The sequence below is a fragment of the Ochotona curzoniae genome, unplaced genomic scaffold (genome assembly GCF_017591425.1).
Source record: "Ochotona curzoniae isolate NIBS_2020 unplaced genomic scaffold, NIBS_Ocur_1.0 contig_3332, whole genome shotgun sequence".
NCBI classification, from domain to species: domain Eukaryota; kingdom Metazoa; phylum Chordata; class Mammalia; order Lagomorpha; family Ochotonidae; genus Ochotona; species Ochotona curzoniae.
The window spans coordinates 7752083-7774187 of record NW_024465816.1 but is presented as its reverse complement, the minus strand read 5'-3'; the positions used below and the strand labels follow the sequence as shown (position 1 = coordinate 7774187).

Here is a 22105-nt window from a genome sequence, read left to right as displayed (position 1 = left end):
GTTATTTGCTGGGTCTCATATTTTATACTGCTCAGAAACGGAAACAGGAAGACACGAGCCACAGACTCAGATATCTGAATTATGAGTTATGTCAGTGCTCAAAGGGGACTGGCCTTAGCAACAGATCCCCAATTCTGTTGCCTTTCATACGCTGTGGTCACTTCAAACTAGGATGCCCTCACTTCCCAACAGAGCCCTAAAACTGTATGTGCTAGAAAAACAAGCTGCATAGTCCCCAGCTCACACAGGCTGGAAAACAGTATCTGAGCTGTTACAATCGGTTTTGTTCAATAACTTGGGACATGTGAATCAGTCATGTGCTAATGCGATGAAGCTTTCACTTTCTGAGAAAAGATACAACAAGTTAAAGGCATACTTTAAAGATAGATAATGCCCATTGGGTCTCAGATGAAATTAAAATCCATCTGCATAGACACAGGGAAAAGCCTTGAGCACAGAACCTACAGCTCATTTACCAAGGAGTCCCTAGCCCTGCCCCACAAAACAGCCCTTGCTGCCCTTGGGCCTGTGATCCAGCATCCCACACGGGCACTGGTTGATGTCCCAGCTGTTCCACTTCTGACCCAGCTCCCTGCCAATAGCCTGGGAACAAAAGCCTGCCCAAGTATTTGGGTGCTTATCACCCACACAGGAGCCCTGGAAGAAGAGCCTGCCTAGCTCCTTGTTTTAGCTTGGCCCAGCTCCAGCTGTTGTGGCCATCCAGGGAGTGAACCAGCAGATGGGCGATCTTCCTGTGTGTGTGTGTGTGTGTGTGTGTGTGTGTGTGTGTGTGTGTGTGTGCCTCCCTCTCTTTGTAATTCTTTCAAATACACAAATAAATCTCAAAAAAGCAATCTTTATATATAATTAGATGAGAATTTTAAGACTAAAGTGAAGTCAGTGAGCAACAGAGTCTAAGGATTTTAGGTTAGAAAAATAGCAATAGGGCCCGGCGGCGTGGCCTAGAGGCTAAAGTCCTCGCTTTGAACATGCCAGGATCCCATATGGGCACCGGTTCTAATCCCGGCAGCTCCACTTCCCATCTAGCTTCCTGCTTGTGGCCTGGGAAAGCAGTCGAGGACGGCCCAAGGCTTTGGGACCCTGCACCTGCGTGGGAGACCCGAAGGAGGTTCCTGGTTCCCAGCTTCGGATCAGCATAGCACCGGCCGCTGTGCTCACTCGGGGAGTGAATCATTGGACGGAAGATCTTCCTCTCTGTCTCTCCTTCCCTCTGTATATCTGACTTTGTAATAAAAAAAAAAATCTTAAAAAAAAGAAAAATAGCAATAGAAAGTTCACTGCAATAAATAAAAGCAAGTGACATTCATAGAAAAATCGGGAACTTAGGGAAGCCAAGAGAGCCACACATTTGAAGAAATAATGAAAGTATGAAACCAGATCATAAGCCAGAGAAGATACACAGAAAAATTAAGAAGCAAAGGACTTTTTGAAAGACCCAGGCATGCAGCTTCTGCATTCTAAGACAGGAAACTGGTCCAATCACACACGAGCACGGACTGGGTGCCTGGCAGTTAGTGCCCTGCTACTGCCGTGTCCCTGCAGGCAGCCCAGTGGCCGAAAATGAAGACAACAGCAACTCGCACTGCACTGCACCATGCCACATTCTCCCATGCCAGAGATGGGTGTGCCTATCGCAGACTGAGTGGGTGACGCCCTCTCTCATGCAGTCAGGGTTAGGCTCTGTGGACGAGTCACAATTAGTTTAGGAGAACCAGCTGTAAACACTAAATAATCCAGAAGCTGCCTACATGGAGTTCCGACTCTACTAAGCCTGTGTTTTATGTATTCGTTACCACGCATGCTCATTTTATTTGAAAGGCAGGGGAAGAGAGAGAGAGAGAAAAAACTTTCCACCCACTGGTTTATCCTCCGAGTGCCCATGGCCGGCAAGGACAGAACTTGGCCAAGGCAGAGAACAAAGGGCCTGGAGTGCTGGGTCTCCCACACAGGTGATAGAAACCCAAGTGCTTGAGCCACCACCTACGGTCTCCTCGGGTGTACAGGAACAGGAAGCTGCGTCAGAGAGCTGTGGCAGACGCACGCAGGCAGCCTGACTGTTCTATCAGCTGCCGGAACTGAGTTAGTTCATCTGTCTTAGGGGCGAGGGCAGGGCGCTGAGGGTCACGCGCATGGGCGCTCTGAGCACCTGTGATCCTGCGTGGTGTACTTGAGCAGCTCGGCCAGCTGCAGTGGGTATTTGCAGATCTTCTGCACTGGCGTGAGCAGGAAGCCATCGAGGGCGATGTCGATCATTTGCTGCAGCAGGCGGCAGGCTTCGAAGAAGTGCCTGTACTTGCCCTGCTTCATGAGGTTGGACAGCTCCACACAGGCGCCCGGGTGGTTGTTGCAGTACTCGGAATAGATGGCGAAGCCTTCTTGCTGAGAAAGGGAAAGCACAGCGTCTGTCACAGGTGGCTCTGCACCATGACGGGACCACGATGGCAATACCCAACCCATCTAGCGGGACACTCCTGGAAAGCAGATGTCCACAGCAAGGAGCCGATGGCAGCCCAGGCTGCTCTGGGTCCATGCCTCGACAGCATGGACCTCAACCCACGTCTCCTCTGCAATGAAGGGCTCTTGGGCAGGGGTGGTCAGCTGTGGTGTACCTTGTGCAGGTAGAGGGCTGGGCTGCTTCAGATTCAGGCTCTCCCCTCACTTACTTGAGAGGTAAACGGGGCAGGTCCCTATGCCACCATCTCCTTACCAGCTCTGTTGTGTCTTTCAGGAGGAGGAGGAGGTCCAAGCCTTGCCCTTGGCTTAGTCCACCTACCTCCACAGATGAACTTTCTTGGCCAGGAAGTGCAAATCAACACCTCTTCCTCTCACTCCAAGTCTCCTTTCCAGCTCTCTAGCACCTGTCTTCCACACCCATCATACTCCCACTTCAAACTGCAGCTCTCTGTTCATCTCCCTTCTCCTGGTTGGTATCTGCCCAGGGTGCTGGAGGCTCCTTTTGGCCATTTCCCTGGCCAGCCCCTGCGGTCCCCCCAGCCACCCTGAGGCTGTGGCCTCCCCAACCAGGTCTCAGCTGACACTGGAAGCTCACCTCACTACCCTTTGGGATGCTGCTGCCCCGCCCACACAAGGCTTTTGCAAAGCCCCAAACATGCCCACACCCTTAAATCATATTATGTTCAGTTATTTAAAATCCTCCCATCCAAAGAACTGGCTCCCACTGCTGACTCTAGAAAGCTACTGAGTCCAGCACCCAGGAAGTAAGAAAGGAGGTGGTTTTGCTTTTATGGCTATCACCATAGGGTTATAATCATATTATAGAAACCAGTATCTTCTTCCTCTTAAATCTCTGTGTATTGAAACGTGAGGAGTCCAATTGCAATTGATAGGTTTGGGACACAGTCCTGGGGACATTTTGAGATATGTACGGTATCAGCTGTGTGCTGCGGGAGTTCTAGAGCCACCACCTGGGTCTCAAGTCACCCGTTACTAGGATGTAGCCTGATCTCTGGGCCTTAGGGTCCTCATCTGTAAGATGGGGGGGTGGGTGGGCAACAATCCTACCTATCTCAGCAGCACAGCAGCCAACAGAGGAATACTCAAAGTGCCTGAAATGCCAGCTACTTACTACATGTTATTACACAGTTGATACAACCCTCTAACCTCAAAAGACTTATTTAAAAAATTGACCTTCAGTATTTAGGCAACAACTGACCCAATCAATTTTATCCTAGACATTTCCACTTTATGGGAAATTAATCCAGTACACAGAACCAAAAGTCCTGTTACCAGTGGGGTTAGCCCGATGTGCTAGCGCAGAAGTGAGGGGCAGCTTACATGTTGAAGAAAGCAGGATCCTATTTCACTTAAATGAGGTTCCTCCTTGTTGTATTGCTTCTCAAGGTCCTTCAGAAACTTTCTTTGGAATTTGTAAATATCTTCAATGTTTCCAAAAATAGTGGCAAGTTGTGCAACAGTGAACATTCCTGTATGCTTACGACATTGTCGAATGTAACCCTGCAAAATACAAAAGCAAGCTTTACTTATCTGGAAGTTCAAAGGAACTATTTGAATAATACAGTTTCGGGGGCCTACACCAGGGCCTTGGGGGATTTTAATTACAGAAAGTTATTTTAACTTCTCTGAGTCCCTGATGAACTGATATATATTTCCATGACCACAATTTGCTAGCAAATATTTGAACAACAAAAGGAACACGAAAAGCTCCATGCAGTTGGATGTGCAATCCAAGACATCGTAAGAAGCTTCCAGAAAAAAGTCTCAAATAGCAGAGTTCAAAAACTGGTGTGGCCACGCTTGAAGATAATCACTCTCCCAGCACTAATCCCATTTTACAGCCGAGAAGACCTGTCACACACAGAATGTCAACGCCTGCTGAACACAACGCAGTTCTGTTCATTGTCAAACGTGACAAGGAACCAGTATTCCACTGTCACCTACTTTTCAGATACAGAAGAAATCTGTACGTTTACCCAGAGGCCTGCTTTCATGCATCCTTCATCTAGAACACCATGAGTGCAGAGTTAGTGGGGTAGAAACAGGCCTTAGCTGTATGTAAAGACACCTCCAAATTAAGGTCATGGAATGAAACAGACTAAATGGATCATACGCAATATATAAACCACTCCCTGGTATACTGAGAAAACGCATAATGTAATCGTTCAGAGCACAGACTCTCAGGTTCAATTTCCTTCTGTACTGTTTTAACTTTATGCCTCCTCTGCAACGCGGGGCTCACAGGATCGGCCCAGTAAGGAGGCAATTTCAGCAGAGTGGATCCAAGCAGAGGGCATGCACACAACCAGTGCTCCAGAACTGTCACTTCATGGCTACACTCTGATACCAATCAGCCAAACACCAGCAGGGCCACGTTACGCTCCTCTGATCGCACACGGAGAGTTCTGATCGCCGTTGGTCACAGCTGAACTGACAGGACCAGGAGAGCCGGAATGATCAGATTTGACCGGCTGAGTACCAGTTCAGTGTAAATGCTCAGATGAAATCCACAGCAATGAAAATACACAAGGGACAGCTCTCCGAAATCAGGACGATCTGTTTTATCAGAAAATAAAATTTCCTGCCAAGCGGATCGTGACACTGCAAAATCCAACCTTGGATATCACCAAAAAAAATCTTTATGGATGTTCAATGACTGCAAATCTCACATATGAGTCAATGATTAGAGCTGTGAGGTTGGAAACTGACAGACTTTTGGTTCTTTGGAAGATCAGGTAGGTTTCACTTTAAGAGTGTTGTTGCCGTCTAGGGAAGCCATCCACTTTAAACAATCTCAGAGGTTAAGTCATGAAACAGACCGTTGCCAAGTGTGTCCTTAAAAGAGGACAGGCTATAGCAGCAGGTGGGGACAGCTACTGCCACAGCCGCCTACCAAAACGCAGCAATGCAGAGAGCAGGTGCTGAAGAGTGTGCGGCGGCCAGGGAACGAGGGAAAACGAGAGATGCAGGGGAGCACGATGACCTGCAGGTGGGACGGGGGACGAGGTGGGGAAGACCTTCACGGGGGCTTCACATTCTGCATGCATGACTGGCACAGGCCCCAGGGGGATGGCATCTCACCTCGCAGATGTCTTTGAGGTGCTTGATGTACACCCGTTCAGTGTTCATGATCTCCTGGATGACATTGGTCCGCATCTGGTGCTGGTTCTCAGAGTGCTTGTGGCGGCTCCTGCCGGCCTCCTCCTCCTGCTCCTCTCCCGGAGTGCTGCTGGAATTCCCCGACAGCTCCTCCTGATTGACTCGCAGCTGCGGGTCACACACAGCAGACAGGTGACACCAGACCCAAAGCAGAACTCCTCCCCAGTGTCTGCTGCACAAAGCGCGAGCCCAGCCCCGGCCTGCACCTTCCCACACCATGACAAGGCACCAAGGCAGCCCAGTCCTGGCCTGTACCTTCCCACAACGTGACAAGGCACCGAGGCAGCCCAGCCCAGCCCCGGCCTGCACCTTCCCACACCATGACAAGGCACCAAGACAGCCCACCCCAGCCCTGGCCTGCACCTTCCTGCACCATGACAAGGCACCAAGGCAGCCCAGCCCAGCCCCGGCCTGCACCTTCCCATACTCGGCAAAGCCCCAGCCCTACCAGCAGGCTCAAGTCACGGAATGACCCTGGAGGCCAGACATTCACTTTCATTTCAAACCTCAGCTCAGTCTAATTTCTACAGCTTTGACTTGCAAGTTGGAGTAAAAACAATGACAAAAGGGTGAAATAGGGGTAAAGGGTCAGATGTTCTGAAAGGCACCACACACTTACTCTCACGAAGCTCGCGGGGAACCAGGCTTCCTTGTCCTCATTGCGACCCCACCACCAGTCCTTGTTAGAGGCTTCCAGAACCTGGATGACGTCACCAGCCTTGAAGCCCAGTTCCTGTTCGTCCATGGTCACATGGTCCCACAGGGCCTCTGCGCACACCACACTGCCATCACTGATGAGCTGCAACAGTGAGAGGAGGCGCGCTCAGCAGGCAGCACAGTTAGCGACCACACAGGGTGAGCCCTCCCAAGGCAGCAGCAGCGACACCTGCTTCTCATGGGGATGTGCAGGTAGGCATTCAGTCACCGTTCACTGCTTGGCTATACAAAAGAAACTGAAAAAAATCATTCCAGGGAAAAAAACGTCGTGGAAGCATCTCCTCAAGGAAATGCCAAATCCACTTTAAAAAAGTATCCAGATGCTCCTTTACATACTGTGGGGCTGCCTCCTGATCAACCCATTGCAAACTGAACATATCCCAAGGGGAAAATGCAGGTGTTACACCTAACCTACCTAACACCCCAGCTCAACTTCACCTAACCTTCCACGTGCTCAGAGCACTTCATTAGCCTGTGCTTGGGCAGAATCATATTATAGCATGAATTAAAATGTGGGTAACAGCAACACCTACTTCTTGGAGCCATCTATGTGCTATTAGTGAGGTAATGTGAGCACTATGAAGAACTACATCACAACGAAAGGGAGAAAACTCGTAAACTAAGAAGCACCCCCTTTTTACTCAAGGGAGAAACTTCAGTCACCTGGTGTGACGGGGTGCAGCTGGCTGATCGCTAGCACCAGCCTGCCAGGCAGACAAGCATCAATGAACTCCGTTTCCACACCAGCCCTTCCTACCTCCTCTCCTGCCATTCAAGTTGATTGAATGCCTGAAGTGGCTGGGGAGGCTCTGGGAGTGTGCCCTGCCTCTTCTGCCCCATTCAGGTTAACTGCTGAAGACTCCAGAGACTCAGTGCACCTGGCCCCTCCTGCTTCCTACTGTGCTATTTCAGGTTAATTAACTACAAGGAAACTTTGGGCTCCAGGTAGCTCCCTTCCTGCCTTGTGCCACTTAGTTAATTGAATTTATGGAAACTATGTACTGTAAAGCTCTCAAGCTGGTTGGAAGATGACAGCTTTAAAAGCCCTGACTTTGACCGCATGGAGCAGTGGCACCTGGAGCGTAGCGGGAGCTGCTGGTGCCAAGCTTGGCCAATGAAGACACCTCGTAGCATCCTATACTCTGCAACACTGAAAAGTTCTATCCCACACATTTTACTCGAACAGTGTTAAAAAGTCAGTGTTTTTTTAAATAAGACTTCTAGGTTTTATGATAAGCTTCATAGATATACCATAAGGTTAAATGACAGACTGTGAGATGGCTTTGGACCCTGGGACCCAAGATTTGCCCATTATGAAAATTGCGGTACCTCGTTGATGGCCAGCTGTTCCCCACCTGGCTGCAGATACCGAGGGTTGGCTTGGCAAAGTTCTTCATAGCTGAAGTCCTCCTCACTACCGTTGTCATCGACTAAGGCGGAAGATTCCGTACCTCCATCTGAAGAAACTTAAAAAAAAATAAACACACAGTTAAGAAATACTGCTAACAAATTTTTCCTATAAAAAGCAAGCATATAAAAGACAACCAGAGGAAGTACTCATTTTTTACCTTTCCCAGAATGAGAAATCAATAGAAAATATCTATGGACACATTCATTCAAGTGTGGCAGTTGATGCTAAGAGGAACTGTAGTCAGACTAAATGAGAAGGGAAGCCACTTCAGGAGGTAGTGCCCCCATGATATTTTCTGACTTAACATAATAGAATTCTGTGTGATTTCATGGGAAGTTTGTACTTAGAGTGGGTACAAAAAACAAGGTTGCCAAGCAACACGTTGGTGAGGAAAGTGACACATCACATCATTCTTACCATTCTTTTTTTTTTTTTAAAACTGCTTCTGCTATTTACATGCAAGTCAATAGCACTGCTTGAGTCTGAAGATCCTCATAATATTATGAGAAGTGGAAACATGTGGTCACTCACTGTGCCTACATCAAAGAGCCAGAACTCTGAATGGCAGAATTACACAGCAGTTAGCCAAAACGAGGGGAAAGCTCTTCAAGGATGGTCGGAACACTCTGGACTGAGCCCTCTGGTACTGCGATTTGCTTTTCTGGGACGATGATGTGTCCATCACTGTGTTCTTAATGCAGTAACAGCCAGGTGCTGGGCACGCAAAGCCAACCACAGGTGGGCCCCGTCTGCAAAAGGTCAGGCCCAGTTACTGCAGTGAGGCCAGAGTTCAAATTCTGTTGGTACAGGAGTAGATAATAAAACCTAAATACTGATGAAGCAAGCCAGAAAACGAGCTCCAATAAGCAAAGTTCACTTGGAGCAGCGTGCGGGTTTGAAAGAGAAACGGAACATGCCTTGTGTAGAAGATCTGGAAAGGCTGTGTGACAAGGTATCCTTTTTTTTTTTTTTTTCGGATTGATTTATTTCTTTGAAAGGCAGAGTTAGAGAGAGTGACAGAGATCTTCCATTTACTGGTTCATGCCCTAAATCACTGCAATGGTTGGGGCTGGGCCAGGCTGAGCTTCTTTTGGGTTTCCCTTAAGGGTTCAAAGACCCAAGCAACTGTGCTACCTGCTGCTGCTTTCCCAGGTACATTAGCAGCGAGCTGGATCGGAAGCAGAGCAGCCAGGACTAGACCCTTACGCCCAGCCAAGATTTTCTAGATATTGAGATGGCCCCCGATCGAGAACAAAATGGTTTAACCCAACGTGTATGATGCATGGGAGCCAACACACTGAAGAAATGGTGAGCCTGGGACTATCAGACCGGGCACACTGTGGCAGGTCTCAGGAGCACAGCAAGCCGGGGGTTACCTGGCAGGGTTCTGGGTCAGGGGAATAGGTCTTGAGGACATGTTTGCTGATGCCACAGAAGAGAAGTCACTTGAAGGTCACGGAGTCCTGAATCTGAATTCTAGTCCTGCCTCTTTGTGTGCAAGTGACAGAACAAATCGATTTCTTGTTTGAACTTCACGTATTTCCTCCTTTTAAAACAACTCCGGGTGAGCGATGCGGGGCACCAAGTTAAGCTGCCCCTTGTGGACATCTGTATCCCACGCCGCAGGGCCAGTCTTTGGCTGCTGGGCTTCCGCTCCAGCTGCCTGCTAAGGTACATCTGCGGAGGCAGCATATCGTGGCTCAGTGTTTAGGGTCCCATGTGGCAAACCCAGACGGAACACTTGGCTGTCGCCTTTAGCCTGACCTAAGCCTGGTGGCTGTAGCCATTTAGGGAAAGAACCAGCAGCGAAAGCAGTGACAGCTCCATCTCTCCCCTGTCTATCCTGGGGAGGGGGAAAGCCTTGCTACGACAGAAAAGCAGGAGCCACTCAACTCAGCTGTGTCATGTAAGGAGCGAGACCGAATACATGGGTCGTTGCTACCTCCAGCGTTCACACTGGCATTCAGTTAGACTGAAGATCTGGTACCTTCATCTACAGGACGCAGGGAGTCTGAAGGGGCATCTTAATGAGATACATGAAGATGAATTCAAATGCATGACGCACTTGAAACAGGAAGGTGGGGAGACAGCAGATTTGAATGGACACCCAAGTAGCTCAAAGCCTTCTCCAGCCCATTCAGACCCTGCCCTTGCCACCTGCTGACTTGCCGTGCCAGCTCCGTGTGCCCAGGGACACACTGCGTAGACAGAGCACCTCTCAGCAGCACCCCTCCCCTGGTCCAGGTCTGTGCTTTTCATGGACCTGTGCTTTTCTACTGCCTTCCCTGCGGTCGGGGTGCTCCCTCCACCTAGAAAACCTTTCAACCAGCTAGCCAGGGACGCCTCCTCTTTGGAGCTTTTCTTTGAGCTCAGGGAAAGCCAGTCACACCTCAGCCTCACGCTCTGCACTCCAGGTGTGAAACTGCGCAGACTGGCACACCCAACGTTGCCAGGGAATCCTGCATCCTGGGATGATGAGCTGATGCCAGCAGAGCTGAGTCAGAGCTCGTTGTGTGGACCAAGTCCAAGTTCTGGGCTCTGTCTGTACGGTGCCTCGATCCCTCTCCCTTCCTCAAGTCCCCCTTCTGGTTCCGTCCGCATGCAACCAGGGAAAGTCCAGGCCTGCATCTGACAGCAGCCTCTGAGTTAGGTGCCGAGGGTACGAGAGAGAGCAAGCCTCTCCAAGCTGAGTGCTGGGGCTGAGCACACAGCCCAGAAGCAGACAGATGCTATTCCAGAGTTGGAGTGTTGGCCCCTGCTCTCCTACTGCCTCGGCAGGGAGGGAGACAGCACACACAGAGTGCAGGCAGGTGGGAAACGGAGGGCCGGCTGTGTGTGTCTGTCTTGGGGACCCGCAGCTAAGAGATGCCGCTACTAGTCTGATCTCTCTCCTGCAGTTTCTGGGGCACAGGCGGAAGAGCTGAACACCAGGCCATGGCTGTCTGAGTAAGGCACTTGGGATTGCATGACATACAGCCACTGTTCCTCTTTAAAAGGAACTTCTGCTTCCCACGCTGTGGTCAGAGGGCCCGTGGGTGGAGAGCTGGAGGTTACCTAGCCCAGTGCAGTGTGCTTTGCCCGGGGGAGAGTATGGGTCTTGAGGAAGCACAAGCACAGCCTTCTTTCCATATATGAGTACGCCTTACACTAGAAAAGAGACGTGCTGAAACTGAAAGCTCTCTCTAATCTTAAGGCAGCGGCCCAGACCATCAGGCTTCACGATGACGTGGGTTGGGGGCTGCAACCTGCTCCTAGGTCCAGTCAAATCCTCAGTGTGTAAGGAGCCTGACAACCGCACGAATCTTCAGGTATCTGCCGGTACCACGCCACTTCTTCTGATCACGCTCCAGCCATGGCGGAGCCCCCAAATCTGACGCTCTGGAGAACAAAAGCATTTGGGCACGCTAGCAGAGCAAAGCCGAAGGGACAGCACTGCGCCCCTCAAACAATCAACGAACACTGTCTTCCTAGGCAGAGTTCACCGCCAGCTGACCCAGATGCTCTGCAAATCAGTAAAGAAAGAAAGAGAAACCCAGAAACCATAAAGAAACCCACAAGGTGCAGAGTCCAACGAGAAGGGCGATCCACTGAGAAGATGCTAAGACTTCGACAGTGGCTACCCAGAGCCCTTGCGGGGAGGAGGAGTGGCGTGCTACACTGCCACATCGGATGCTCTCTGCTGCTACCATACAGAGGCAGGAGGACAGGAGGCTCCTAGAAAAGTTTCCACAGACTGTTCCAACATGGAGGATTCGTGTTTCCTGAGCACTGGAGATGAGATGGCCCCACGTGCTCTCGGCTTGGCCGACTCAGCTGCAGTCACCTGTGGGCCACGGGGAGGGATGCAGTGCATACTATGCCCGCCCCTCCAAACAAAGGTGAGGAGTTTGGAGTAAATATACGTCAGCAGATACGCTTGTGTCACCAGCTGGCTAGCTAAATGACTTCTATAAAAAATGGGAGGGCCCAGTGCAGTAGCCTAGTTCCTTTCTCAATTTTAATCAATTATTTCCCTTAAAAAAAAAAACCTTTTATTTTTAAGGCAGATTTACAGAAAGAGAAGAGACAGATCTTCCACTAACTGGTTCACTCCCCAAATGGCCGCAATAGCAGGAGCAGAGCTAATTGGAACCCAGGAGCCAGAAGTTTCTTCAGGGTCTCCCATGTGAGTACAGGGACCTAAGAACTTGAGCCATCCTTGACTGCTTTCCCAGGCCCCAAAGCATAGAGTTGGATGGAAAGTGGAGCAGCCGGAACACCAACCAGTGCCCATATGGGATGCCAGCCCTGCAGATGGAGGCTTAGCCTATGATGCCACTGCACCAGCTCCTCGTTTTTAACCTGCCGACTGTAGAGAATAATGACCCACCGCCTGTTGAATGTGGAGAACAGTGCCTATATGTCAGGCTTGTCATAAGACTTCAAATTAACTATTATAGTTGCGCCTCAAATAAAACCAGGTAAAAAAAAAAAAAAAACTCTGGGAATTGAAAAGCAAAATAGAATGGCAAGATATTCTTTTCCTGGGTGCTTGTAATGCAGCAGGCACCAATCTCAGTGTTTTTAAGGTACACCTCAGGTTACGGGTACACAGAACAGTCCACCTTACAGACGAGGGGGCCACAAATCCAAAACCCCAGGGCAGCGTGGCCAGGGCTCAAGCCACTCACGCTGACCTACTGGGCAGCGCTGCCACTTCCTGCCAGACCTCGGTCACTGCTAAGGAAACAAGGCCAGTGGTCAGGTACCCCAAACACACCGTGCCCACATTTTGGCAATTTTACCCTGTTTGGACAGTAGCCATACTCCTGGAATTTCTGCTTATTCGCTAACCATTTTCCCTCCTCCTTCTGATTTCTGTTCCCAGCCAGGTCTAACACTGGGACTAATTCTGGTTTTTTATTGGTTTGTTTCTAGCCTTGCTTTTTCGGTCCTAATCTTAAAACCACTTGCCTGACTTCAAACCCGCTTCCGCTGCCCGACGGTTCCGTGGAGTTGAAGTTGTCAGTATCTGGTGTCTGGTTCAGTGCTGGACCCACCGTGCCTGTGCCTAACACAGCTCCCTCCTGTTTCCTGTGCCTGCTGTCTGTTTTTCCTTCTGAGATGGCAACATTCCTTTGGGAGCAGACAGAATGCTTCTCATTTTGTAGCCCTAGCATCTAGCGTAACATGACACACAGTAACTGATTTGCAGTCTACCTGCAGCTTGCTGATGGGAAACTGGGGTTTCAAGGAGTTAATTTAACTGGCCTTAGTTTAACAAATGGGGGACAAAACCAAAGGTTCCTCTCATCTCTGTGCTTCGCTCAGCCTCTGGCTAGAAAGTGCTCCCCACCAGTCTCCCTTCCCAAGCCCTTCCATAGAAATCACCAACTACCCAAAATAGTAGTCTCATGATTTCATGCGCAATTACGCGGTAGTCATCTATTGCATCATGGCCAAATTCCTCCGCACAATTCTGAGGTTCTCCTGTAACCTGCGTCTACTCTCCTGAAACAACCAGTGGATGCCAAACATGTACAGTGTTTTGCAGCTGAACTACAACCTGCTGGCGAGGAAGCTGACCTGTAGTTCAGCTGATAAACCTGACTCGTGGCCACTGTGCGTCAAAGCCCACACCCACCTCTGCTGGGTAGACCTGCCCCTGCCCCGCTCCAGCAGGCCTGCCTCTTGCCTTCTTCACTCCATAGCTGCTTCTCACGAACTCCAGTGCAAACCATAATCCTCAACTACAGATCAAAGTCTGTTTCAGAGGAATTTTACATGGTGCAGGGCTATTATAAATTCTCAAAATGTCAGCAAATCAAGGAATAGAAACAGGCATATCAACAAAAAGGTTCATTCTCCTTCCCTTCCTACTGTAACAAAAAAAAAAAAAAAACTAACCTTGCGTTGTACCACTTTGACCCTTCCTAAAGGTAAAGAATGGGCCTGCCACGATGGCTCAGTTGGCTAAACCTCCCCCTGCATGTGCCAGGGTCCCATATGGGTGCCAGTTCATGTCCCAGCTGCTCTATTTCCCAACCATCTCTCTACTTAGAGCTTGGGAATGCCTTGGGACCCTGCACCAACACGGGAGACCTGGAGGAGGCTCCTGGTTCCTGGCTTCAGATTGGCTCAGTTCTGGCCATTGCAGCTATTTTGGGAGTGAATCAACAGATGGATGACCTTTCTCTCTGTCTCTACTCTGCAAAACTGTCTAACAAAAATGAATAAATCTTTAAAAAAAATGATAGAGGTCAGTAATGCTGACTGAAGTCCCACTTTTTGGCAAAGTTCTCCCAAACCTTTCTACCTTGCAATGGAAACCCTAAACCCACAAATACTAGTTTTCCCCTCTTCATCTCTTCTCTTCCTTGCCAACCACCTTTCTACTTTCTCATGCCAGGATTTTTACTGATTTATCATTAAATTGGTGAGGCAGATTTACAAAGAGAAGGACAGTCAGAGAGAGAGAGATCTTGCATCCACTGGTTCACTCCCCAAATAGCCACAACCACCAGAGCTGAGCTGGTCTAAAGCTGAATGCCAGCAGCTTGCCCCAGATCTCCCACATGGACACAGAGGTCCCCGGACTATAACCCCAGGTGTGTTACCGGGAAGCTAGACTGCCAGTGGAGCATCCAAGGAGCAAACTGGCACCCATTTGAGATGCTGGTGCTGCCAGCAGTGAATTCACACGCTCTGCAACAGGGCCACCCAGAAAAGCTATTTTTGGAAAACAATCTTGGGGCCTGGTGCAATAGCCTAGTGGCTAAATCCTTGCCTTGCATTCACTGGCATCCCATATGGGCACCAGTTCATGTTGTGGCTGCTCCACTTCCCATCCAGTTCCATGCTTGTGGCCTGGGGAAGTAGTCGAGGATGGCCCAAACCTTGGGACCCTGTACTCGTGTGGGAGATCTAGAAGAAGCTCCTGGCTCCTGGTTTCAGACTGGCTCAGCTCTGGCTGTTGCAGACATTTAGGGAGGAAACCAGCAAAAGAAAGATTTTTCTCGCTGTATCTCCTTCTCTCTCTGTATCTGCCTTTCCAATAAAGATAAAATAAATCTTAAAGAAAAACAAAGTCTTGGGCCGGCATTAAGGTAGAATGGGTAGAGCTGCGGTCTGTGGTGTCCTATATGCTCTCCCTTTAATTCTTAGTTTCAAATAAGTAAATAATTGTTTTTAAAGAAAATAATCTTGTAATCACAGAGTAAAGACTGTTCCTAGGAAGATTATGTTTACCGTTCCCCAGCCCCGAAAGCCTGTAGAGAGGAGGTTTCTGTTCATAGCACTTCCTTTTTTTTTTTTGTTACATTATTTTTTATTGATTACATTGCAGTATGTGACACTGTCTCATAGGTTCTGGGATTTCCCCCACCCCCTCCCCATACCCTCCCCCCATGGTGGATTCCTCCACCTTGTTGCAGTATTACAGTTCAAGTTCAGTCAAGATTCTTTCATTGCAAGCATAGAGCCCAGCATCTTATTGTCCAGGTATATTCAGCAGTTTCTTGGGGAGACCATCTCTGGTCTGAAAGCAGAGCTGGCAGAATATCATCTTGATCAAATAAAAGCCACACATAACATCAACAACAATTTACAGCATTATAGAATTAATTGACATGGTATTGAGTAACAAATATGTTAAAAAAAAATGCAAGTTCTTAACTGCATCCTCTGACTACTTCATTGACATTTCAATGTTGGTTTATACACAGAACCGGCTGCTATACACCTTGAAATGGCTATAGGGTACTATTCAGCTGTCTCGTGACTATTTTCATTTTAGCATTCAGCAGTTTATAGTGTTGAAGCTTAATTTTGCTGAACTTGGCAGATTTGGGGGTAGTCTAAACTGGCTTATAACTCTAACAAGGCATATGTCAACAGTTGAAGTGCGGAACAGTTTTAGGAGGGGTGTGCAGAGAAATCTTCAATACCTTAGTGAGGAGTAACTAATCTTTGTGTCCTACCTAGTAAGGCATGTGTTCACAGCACTTCCAAACACCCTTTATCCTCCAGCAGTAGCTCCAGACTGACTGCCAGCAAGGCCCTGGCTAGGGACCAGCCTGAGGGTACCTACCTTGTGCATAGAGTACAATTAGTACCAACTAGGCAACAAAATGCTCTGAGGGCCCGCACAACGGTACAATGGATTAGTCCCCTGTCTGTGGCACCACCATCCCATATGGGTGCCAGTCTGAGTTGCAGCTGCTCTACTTCTGATCCACCTTCCTGCTAATGTGCCTGGGAAACCCGCAAAGGCTGGCCTAAGTCCCTGGGTACACACATGGAGACCCAGACGAAGCTCCAGGATGTTGGCTTTGGACTGGTCCAGCCCTGGCCATTGTGGCCATTTGGGAGATCTTTCTGTCTCTCCTTTGTAAACCTGCCTTTCCAATAAATCGAGAAAAACCCCGCAAGAACTATTATTCCTGGAAACTGTCTTCCTCAGTCTCCCAAGCATTATGCTTGGGTCACCTTCTCTGGTGTCATTACCTGTTTCCCAGCCCTCTCTCCTCAGCACTCTTCTAAGATTTAGCCTCATCCGTCTACTTCCTGACGAACCCACCAGCCCCGTGGGCTGTAGCCACTAGCTGAGGAGCACAGCAGAGCAGCACGGCCACCCACACTGGATGTGCCAAAGGTCAGGTCAGCAGAACTTCTTCAAGCACAGGGAAGGCAAAGCAAGCAGCACAACAATCAGTGGCTTCCACGCTGCTCAGGAAAAACAACAGACACGCATCTGTCTGAACTTAGGCTTGACATCTATGAAAGAGCACAGCTGAGCCATGATTTTAAAGGTGAGTATTTAAGACTGGAAATACCAAGTGGCGTGAACAATGGGAAGTGTTACTTCACAGCACCTTCCTGTAGGCACACATAGGATACAGATCCACAGCCCGGGTCTTGTGGGGGACTTCTCTCCAGACAGACAGACAGACAGATGGTTTCGTTCCCAACTGGTTTGTTTTTGCACATGAAAACGCTTTTGTTCAGTGACAAGTCTGCAAAAGTACTCAGCTGGGGAGGTGCTGTGCAGCAAGCTAAGCCATCACCGAAGACACCTGCATCTCATAGCAGAATACTGGGCTTAAGTCCTGTGTCCACTTCCGCAAGGGATGCTAGCTTAGGAGTCTAGATCCGTCATCCACGGAGAGGCCCTGTTAACAGGAGCCCCTGGTTCCTGGCTTTGACCTGGCTCAGCCCTTGGGATTGTGGTCACTTGGGGAGCAAAGCATTAGATGGACACCTCTCTCTTTCCCTCTGGCTGACAATCTGCCTTTCAAGTCAATGAATCTTTTTTTGTTTGTGTTTCTTTAAAAAACACCTCACTGGGGTGAGTGCTGTGATACACTGGGGGAATGCGGCACAGTGCGTTAAGCTTCTTTTTGAGAACCTGCATCTCCTACCAGAGCACTCGGGATTAAGTTCTGCTTTCACTTTCAACCCAGATTCACACTGATGCACTTGGGTCCCTGCCACACATCTGGGACAGCTGGATGGAGCTCCTGACTCCTAGCTTCAGCATGGCTCAGCACTTGCCATTTGGGCATTAAACCACAGAGAAGAATCTCCAACACCTGCCTTTCAAAATCAGGTGTTTCTCTGGTTGTTGTTGTTGTTGTTTTTGTTTTTTGTAAGATCTTGGTAGAAGTTCCAGGGGAAGCCACCCTAGAAAAGGCCTTGACATCTCTAAACCTTGGCTTAATGCCCCCTGCTTTGGGGGCGTTTTGGGGACTGGGGCTGGGGGTGGATCACGGAGCGGATGTGGAAGTGTTTTGTTGTTACAGGAAGGCAAGATTAACGCAGCAGCAGCTTACCCACCAACCACTGGCCTCAAGGCGATGCAGGTGGCAGTCACAGGGCCCTCACTTCCCCAGCCCCAGCACCGAGCAGCTCATGAGCACCAACGCTGCCTCTCAGTGTGGCGGGGACTTCCCTTGCTCTGGCGTGGGGGAAATTCCTGCGCTTAGAATAACCTGCTACAAACACCCATCTGAGCAAACCTCCTACTGAGCGTTCTGACTTCCTCAGGCTTGAGATGCCATTCCGGCTTCCCATCTGAAAAGCGGAAATGGCAAGTGCAGACAGACAGCTGTATTTACAGCTGCCAGGAGCTTTCAAAGGCTGTTGCTCTGGTGCTGAAACCACAGCCAAAGCTCTGCAGCCCAGTAACAGCTCTCAAGCCACGGAGACATACACAGAGGACTCAAGTAACGTCAAACTCACTCCCCAACTTCCAGGGAGTGCTTCCCAAACAGCTGGGAGCGACTGCATCGAATCACATGGAGTGTTTAGAAAAAGCTGCTGCTCTACTACCCTGGGACAACACAGGTTGGGTGGTGGGGAGGATGTGGTTTGTTAAGGAATCTATTTTTATCTCTTAAAAAAATATTTATTTACTTGAAAGGCAGAGAGTCAGAGTCAGATGGGAGAGGAAGAGATCTTCCATTCACTGGCTCATTTCCCAAATAACTAAAACATCTGGGATTGATTCAGGTTGAAATTAGGGACTCCATCCAGGCCTCCCACATGAACAACAAGGACCCAACAACATTTTCTGTTGTCTTCCAAGGCATATTAACAGGAAGTTACCCTGGAACTGGAGCAGGAGGGACTTGAACCAGCATTCTGATATGGCATGTCAGCACTACAATGTCACAATGTTGGCCCCAAGAACTTCTTTTTCCCCATGAGGCTAATGGCTTTTGTATAAAACCCCCAGGGGGAAACCGACTCAAACCACACCACAGGCATGGGTTTGCCCTGGATGAGCGCTGTAGTTGCCTGATTTAGCAGCAGGCCACAGGAGACTCCACCAGGTTCCGACTGCATTGAACAAAAACCTCTGCACTGGTGGTTCACTCCCTTGAATACTTCCTGTTCAAGTGAAAAATGCAAGATGCTTTCTTTTCCCCATCTGCAACAACATCCATCCAAAGTCAGACTTCTTTTTAAAGTATTAACTGTCATTTCTTCTTCTTCCTTTGCTTTTTTTCTTTAAAGATTTACTTATTTTTATTGGAAAAGCAGATCCACAGAAAGAAGGAGTGAGAAAGCTCTTCCAACCATTGGTTCACTCTCCAAAAGGCTGCAATGGCCAGAGCCGAGCCAATCCAAAGCCAGGAGCTAGGAGCTTCTTCTGGGTCTCCCATGTGGGTGTAAAAGCTTTAGGACATTATTTGTTGCTTTCCCAGGCCATAATCAGGGAATTGGGTACAAAGTGGAACAGCCACGATGAACCGGAGCCCATATGGGATCCTGGTACTTGCAAGTGGAGGATTTAGCCACTGAGCTGTTGCACTGGGCCCTGTCACTTCCAAGAGATGGATTCCATGGGGGCTTCTACCTCTCTTCCCTGTAGTCCTTGAGTCCTGCAGGAAGGATCTGCTTTTCAATGTCCTTTAAATACCACTGGTGAGCTTCTTTCAAAACCCTTGATGGCACCCATGTTCTAATTGCTACCTTTAAGACAGCTATTCATGCTATTTATGTCTGCCCCTACTCCCCTCCAGCTATGGCTTTTTCAAGGACTGAAAACATACCAGTTTTGTACTCAGTTTTAACTGATTGAACTGAACCAGTGAACCACAAAATCTCTCATACTCTAGAATGGAGGACATCACTGTCGGAAAAACTATTGCAGGAAAAATATCTCTTACCCAGTGCTTGGGGACAAAAGCAGTTTAACCTTTTCTTTTTAACCTTTATTTGCATATACATAATGAGATATCTTAGGGATGAGACTAAGCCTAGACGTGTCATTCATTTTGCTTCATATATACCTGATACATAGAACATGAATGTTAAAAAGTCCTCGCTTTGAATGCACTGGCATCCCATATAGGTACTGGTTCATGTTGTGGCTGCTCCACTTCCCATCCAGCTCCCTGCTTGTGGCCTGGAAAAGCAGTCAAGGATGGCCCAAAGCCTTGGGACCCTGAACCCATGTGGGAAACCTGGAGGAAGCTCCTGGTTTCAGATCAGCGCAGCTCTGGCTGTTGCAGCTACTTGAGGAGTGAATCAGCAGATGCAAGAGCTTCCTCTGTCTCTCTTCCTCTCTGTATATCTGACTTTCCAATTTTAAAAAAAAAGCCTTTAAAAAAAAGTCCTTTAACAAAAATCATCTCTCCCCTACTCTTTCTTTTTATTTGAGAGACGGACAGCTCCCACGTGTTGGCTCACAGCCCCCAGGCCTGCAAGAGCCAGGACTGAAGCTGGGAGATGGAAACGCATCCCAAGTCTTCCATGTAGGTATCAGGAACTCAACATCTTGAGCTGTCACTACCAATTCCCAGGGGCGGCAATGGGCGGGAAGGCTGGAGCCAGGAGCTAGCTGCACCCTGGGAGGCCCCTGGCACGTGGGATGCGATGCGCCTCACCTGCTAGGCTCAGTGCTGGCTCCCTATGTGTGCAGTGTTGTGCTTTGATGGAACAAAGTCCCATGGTAGGGAACTTGCCACTTGCAGTGCCACAATCAATGCTCTGGATTTTGGAACACACAGAGTTCTTACAATAGAGCTGGTCAATCTATATTATGTTCAATTTGGGCTTGAGAATAATTTTCAATAAATCTAACCACACTGACAGTAATAGCATCAAAGAAGAGTCCTACAGTGAAGGCACAAGCTGGCATTTACAGCATTAAGGGTCTCTTACGAACACTATACCCAACGCGCAGCTTCTCATAGTATCCAACTAGGCCTCGTGGCAACTTTGGCTGCCCCAAGATGGCCAGTGAGTTCTGTCGTGACTAAACTCAGCTCATACCAAGTCCCCAGACAGATGCTCCCATGAACTAATTTTTTCACCTCTCAGTTTGAAGCCAAAGTGACCTCAGTGGTCTCCTATATGCTCTGCATTACTTAACAGTGTGACAGTGTTCAAGTGTGTGAGGGGGCTGCAGGGTCCTGTGAAAGTAGAAAAGTTGGCTCCCGGGTCTGCCCTCCCACTTCCAGGAGCAAACGTGCCAAGCAGCTGGCAGTGGCGGCTGCTTTTCTCTGTCCAGGAGCTCTTCCCTCTCCAGCTTTGGAGGCTCAGCTTCTGGTCAATCTCTAGGCCAGCCCAGGGACTCAGCTCTGGGACTCCAGGTCAGGCCCAGGACTCAGGCTTTGGTCATCTGGTTCATGCCTCATGACTGTTCTTCTTGCCTAGCTGTTGCTCCTCTGGGTTTCTGGCTATGTTGGAGGTTTTTCCTGTCTGTTCCAGCTGAAGCCTGAGGTTCTGTTCTGGATGCTCTCTCCTGCCCCTTCTGCTGGCATCCCTCCGCTCCTCCCAGCTCCGAAAGCCGTCCCTCTGGTTGGCCATGACCATCCATTTGTCTTCCGTCCTCAGTGTTAACCTAAATATACCTTCTTCTAGCATCTCAGGCATTAGGGGCGGAATCCTTACCCTCCAAGAGGGGAGTGCATTCAAATCCAGGCGTGCTGGCTTCAAAGCAAACCTTCCAACAGCCCGCCTTGTTCTGGCCTCGCTGAGTTCACAACAAAGAGGTCAGCAGTCCAAAGACCATACCCTCTCCCCACGTCCTGGGCCCCTCAGTGCTCTCAACAGAGTTGTCCAGCAATAAACACCATTCTACATGTTACACTGGCACATCGTCTAAAGGTGATTAAATAGTGTGTATGAAACCACCATCTTGGGAATCTAAAAAACTCAGGGAACTGTCAGCAGATGGTTCCAGAACAGGCCTTGGAAGGTGTAACACTGACTTGGGAGCTCCTGGCTTCCCTTCCATGACCATTGCAGCCGAGGTAGCCGCAGCCACTGCAATCACCCACTTTCAGAAGGGCACTCTGGCTGCGGACTGGTGCTAATCCATCTCTCAGAGGAGAAAGCCTCAGGCAGAAGGCTCAGGCATGCTGAGCCGCACGGAGACAGCATTCCACCGGCAGTGGGAGGCCACTCCCCCTCGGCCTCTGCGTCTGCGGAGGAGGGCGGACAGGAGTGGAGCGGCGCTGCCGGGTAGCTGGAGGCCAACGGGCCTGCTTGACCAGTCACCGCTGCCTGCCCACACGCCAGCTTCACGCGCTCTGGGGTAATCAGCCACGGCCAGGGGCCACCCGTTCTCCCCACTGCCTCCAGCCCATCTTTGCCAGGTTGGAGCCTAGCATTACTGAGCTCTGTCAATCAAGCAACCAGCACAGAGAAGGGAGGTCTCTGTTCTCCGGAGAGAAATGGCAGGGCAGGGTTTATCTTTTGCTGAACTTGGACTCAGGGTTTGCTTTGCTGATCCCAGATATAGCAGCCATAACCACATCCCTGTTTTCTCGTGGCCAGCACAGAAGCCAATTAAAACAAAGCAGAAAACACAAACTACAAACTCTCGCTCTG

General features: G+C 49.3%; 1 protein-coding gene across 2 annotated transcripts in view; it reads right to left on the bottom strand.

Moving 5' to 3' along the window:
* Positions 1–22105, bottom strand: part of SPATA13 (spermatogenesis associated 13) — a 128373-nt gene that overhangs the window by 9634 nt on the left and 96634 nt on the right. For both annotated transcript variants that reach the window (XM_040979876.1, XM_040979877.1), the window contains 5 exons: positions 7702–7838; positions 6275–6454; positions 5578–5763; positions 3817–3996; positions 2168–2400 (listed from right to left, as the gene is read on the bottom strand). In XM_040979876.1, the coding sequence (XP_040835810.1) occupies positions 2168–2400; positions 3817–3996; positions 5578–5763; positions 6275–6454; positions 7702–7838 (916 nt within the window). The remainder of the gene's footprint in view (positions 1–2167; positions 2401–3816; positions 3997–5577; positions 5764–6274; positions 6455–7701; positions 7839–22105) is intronic.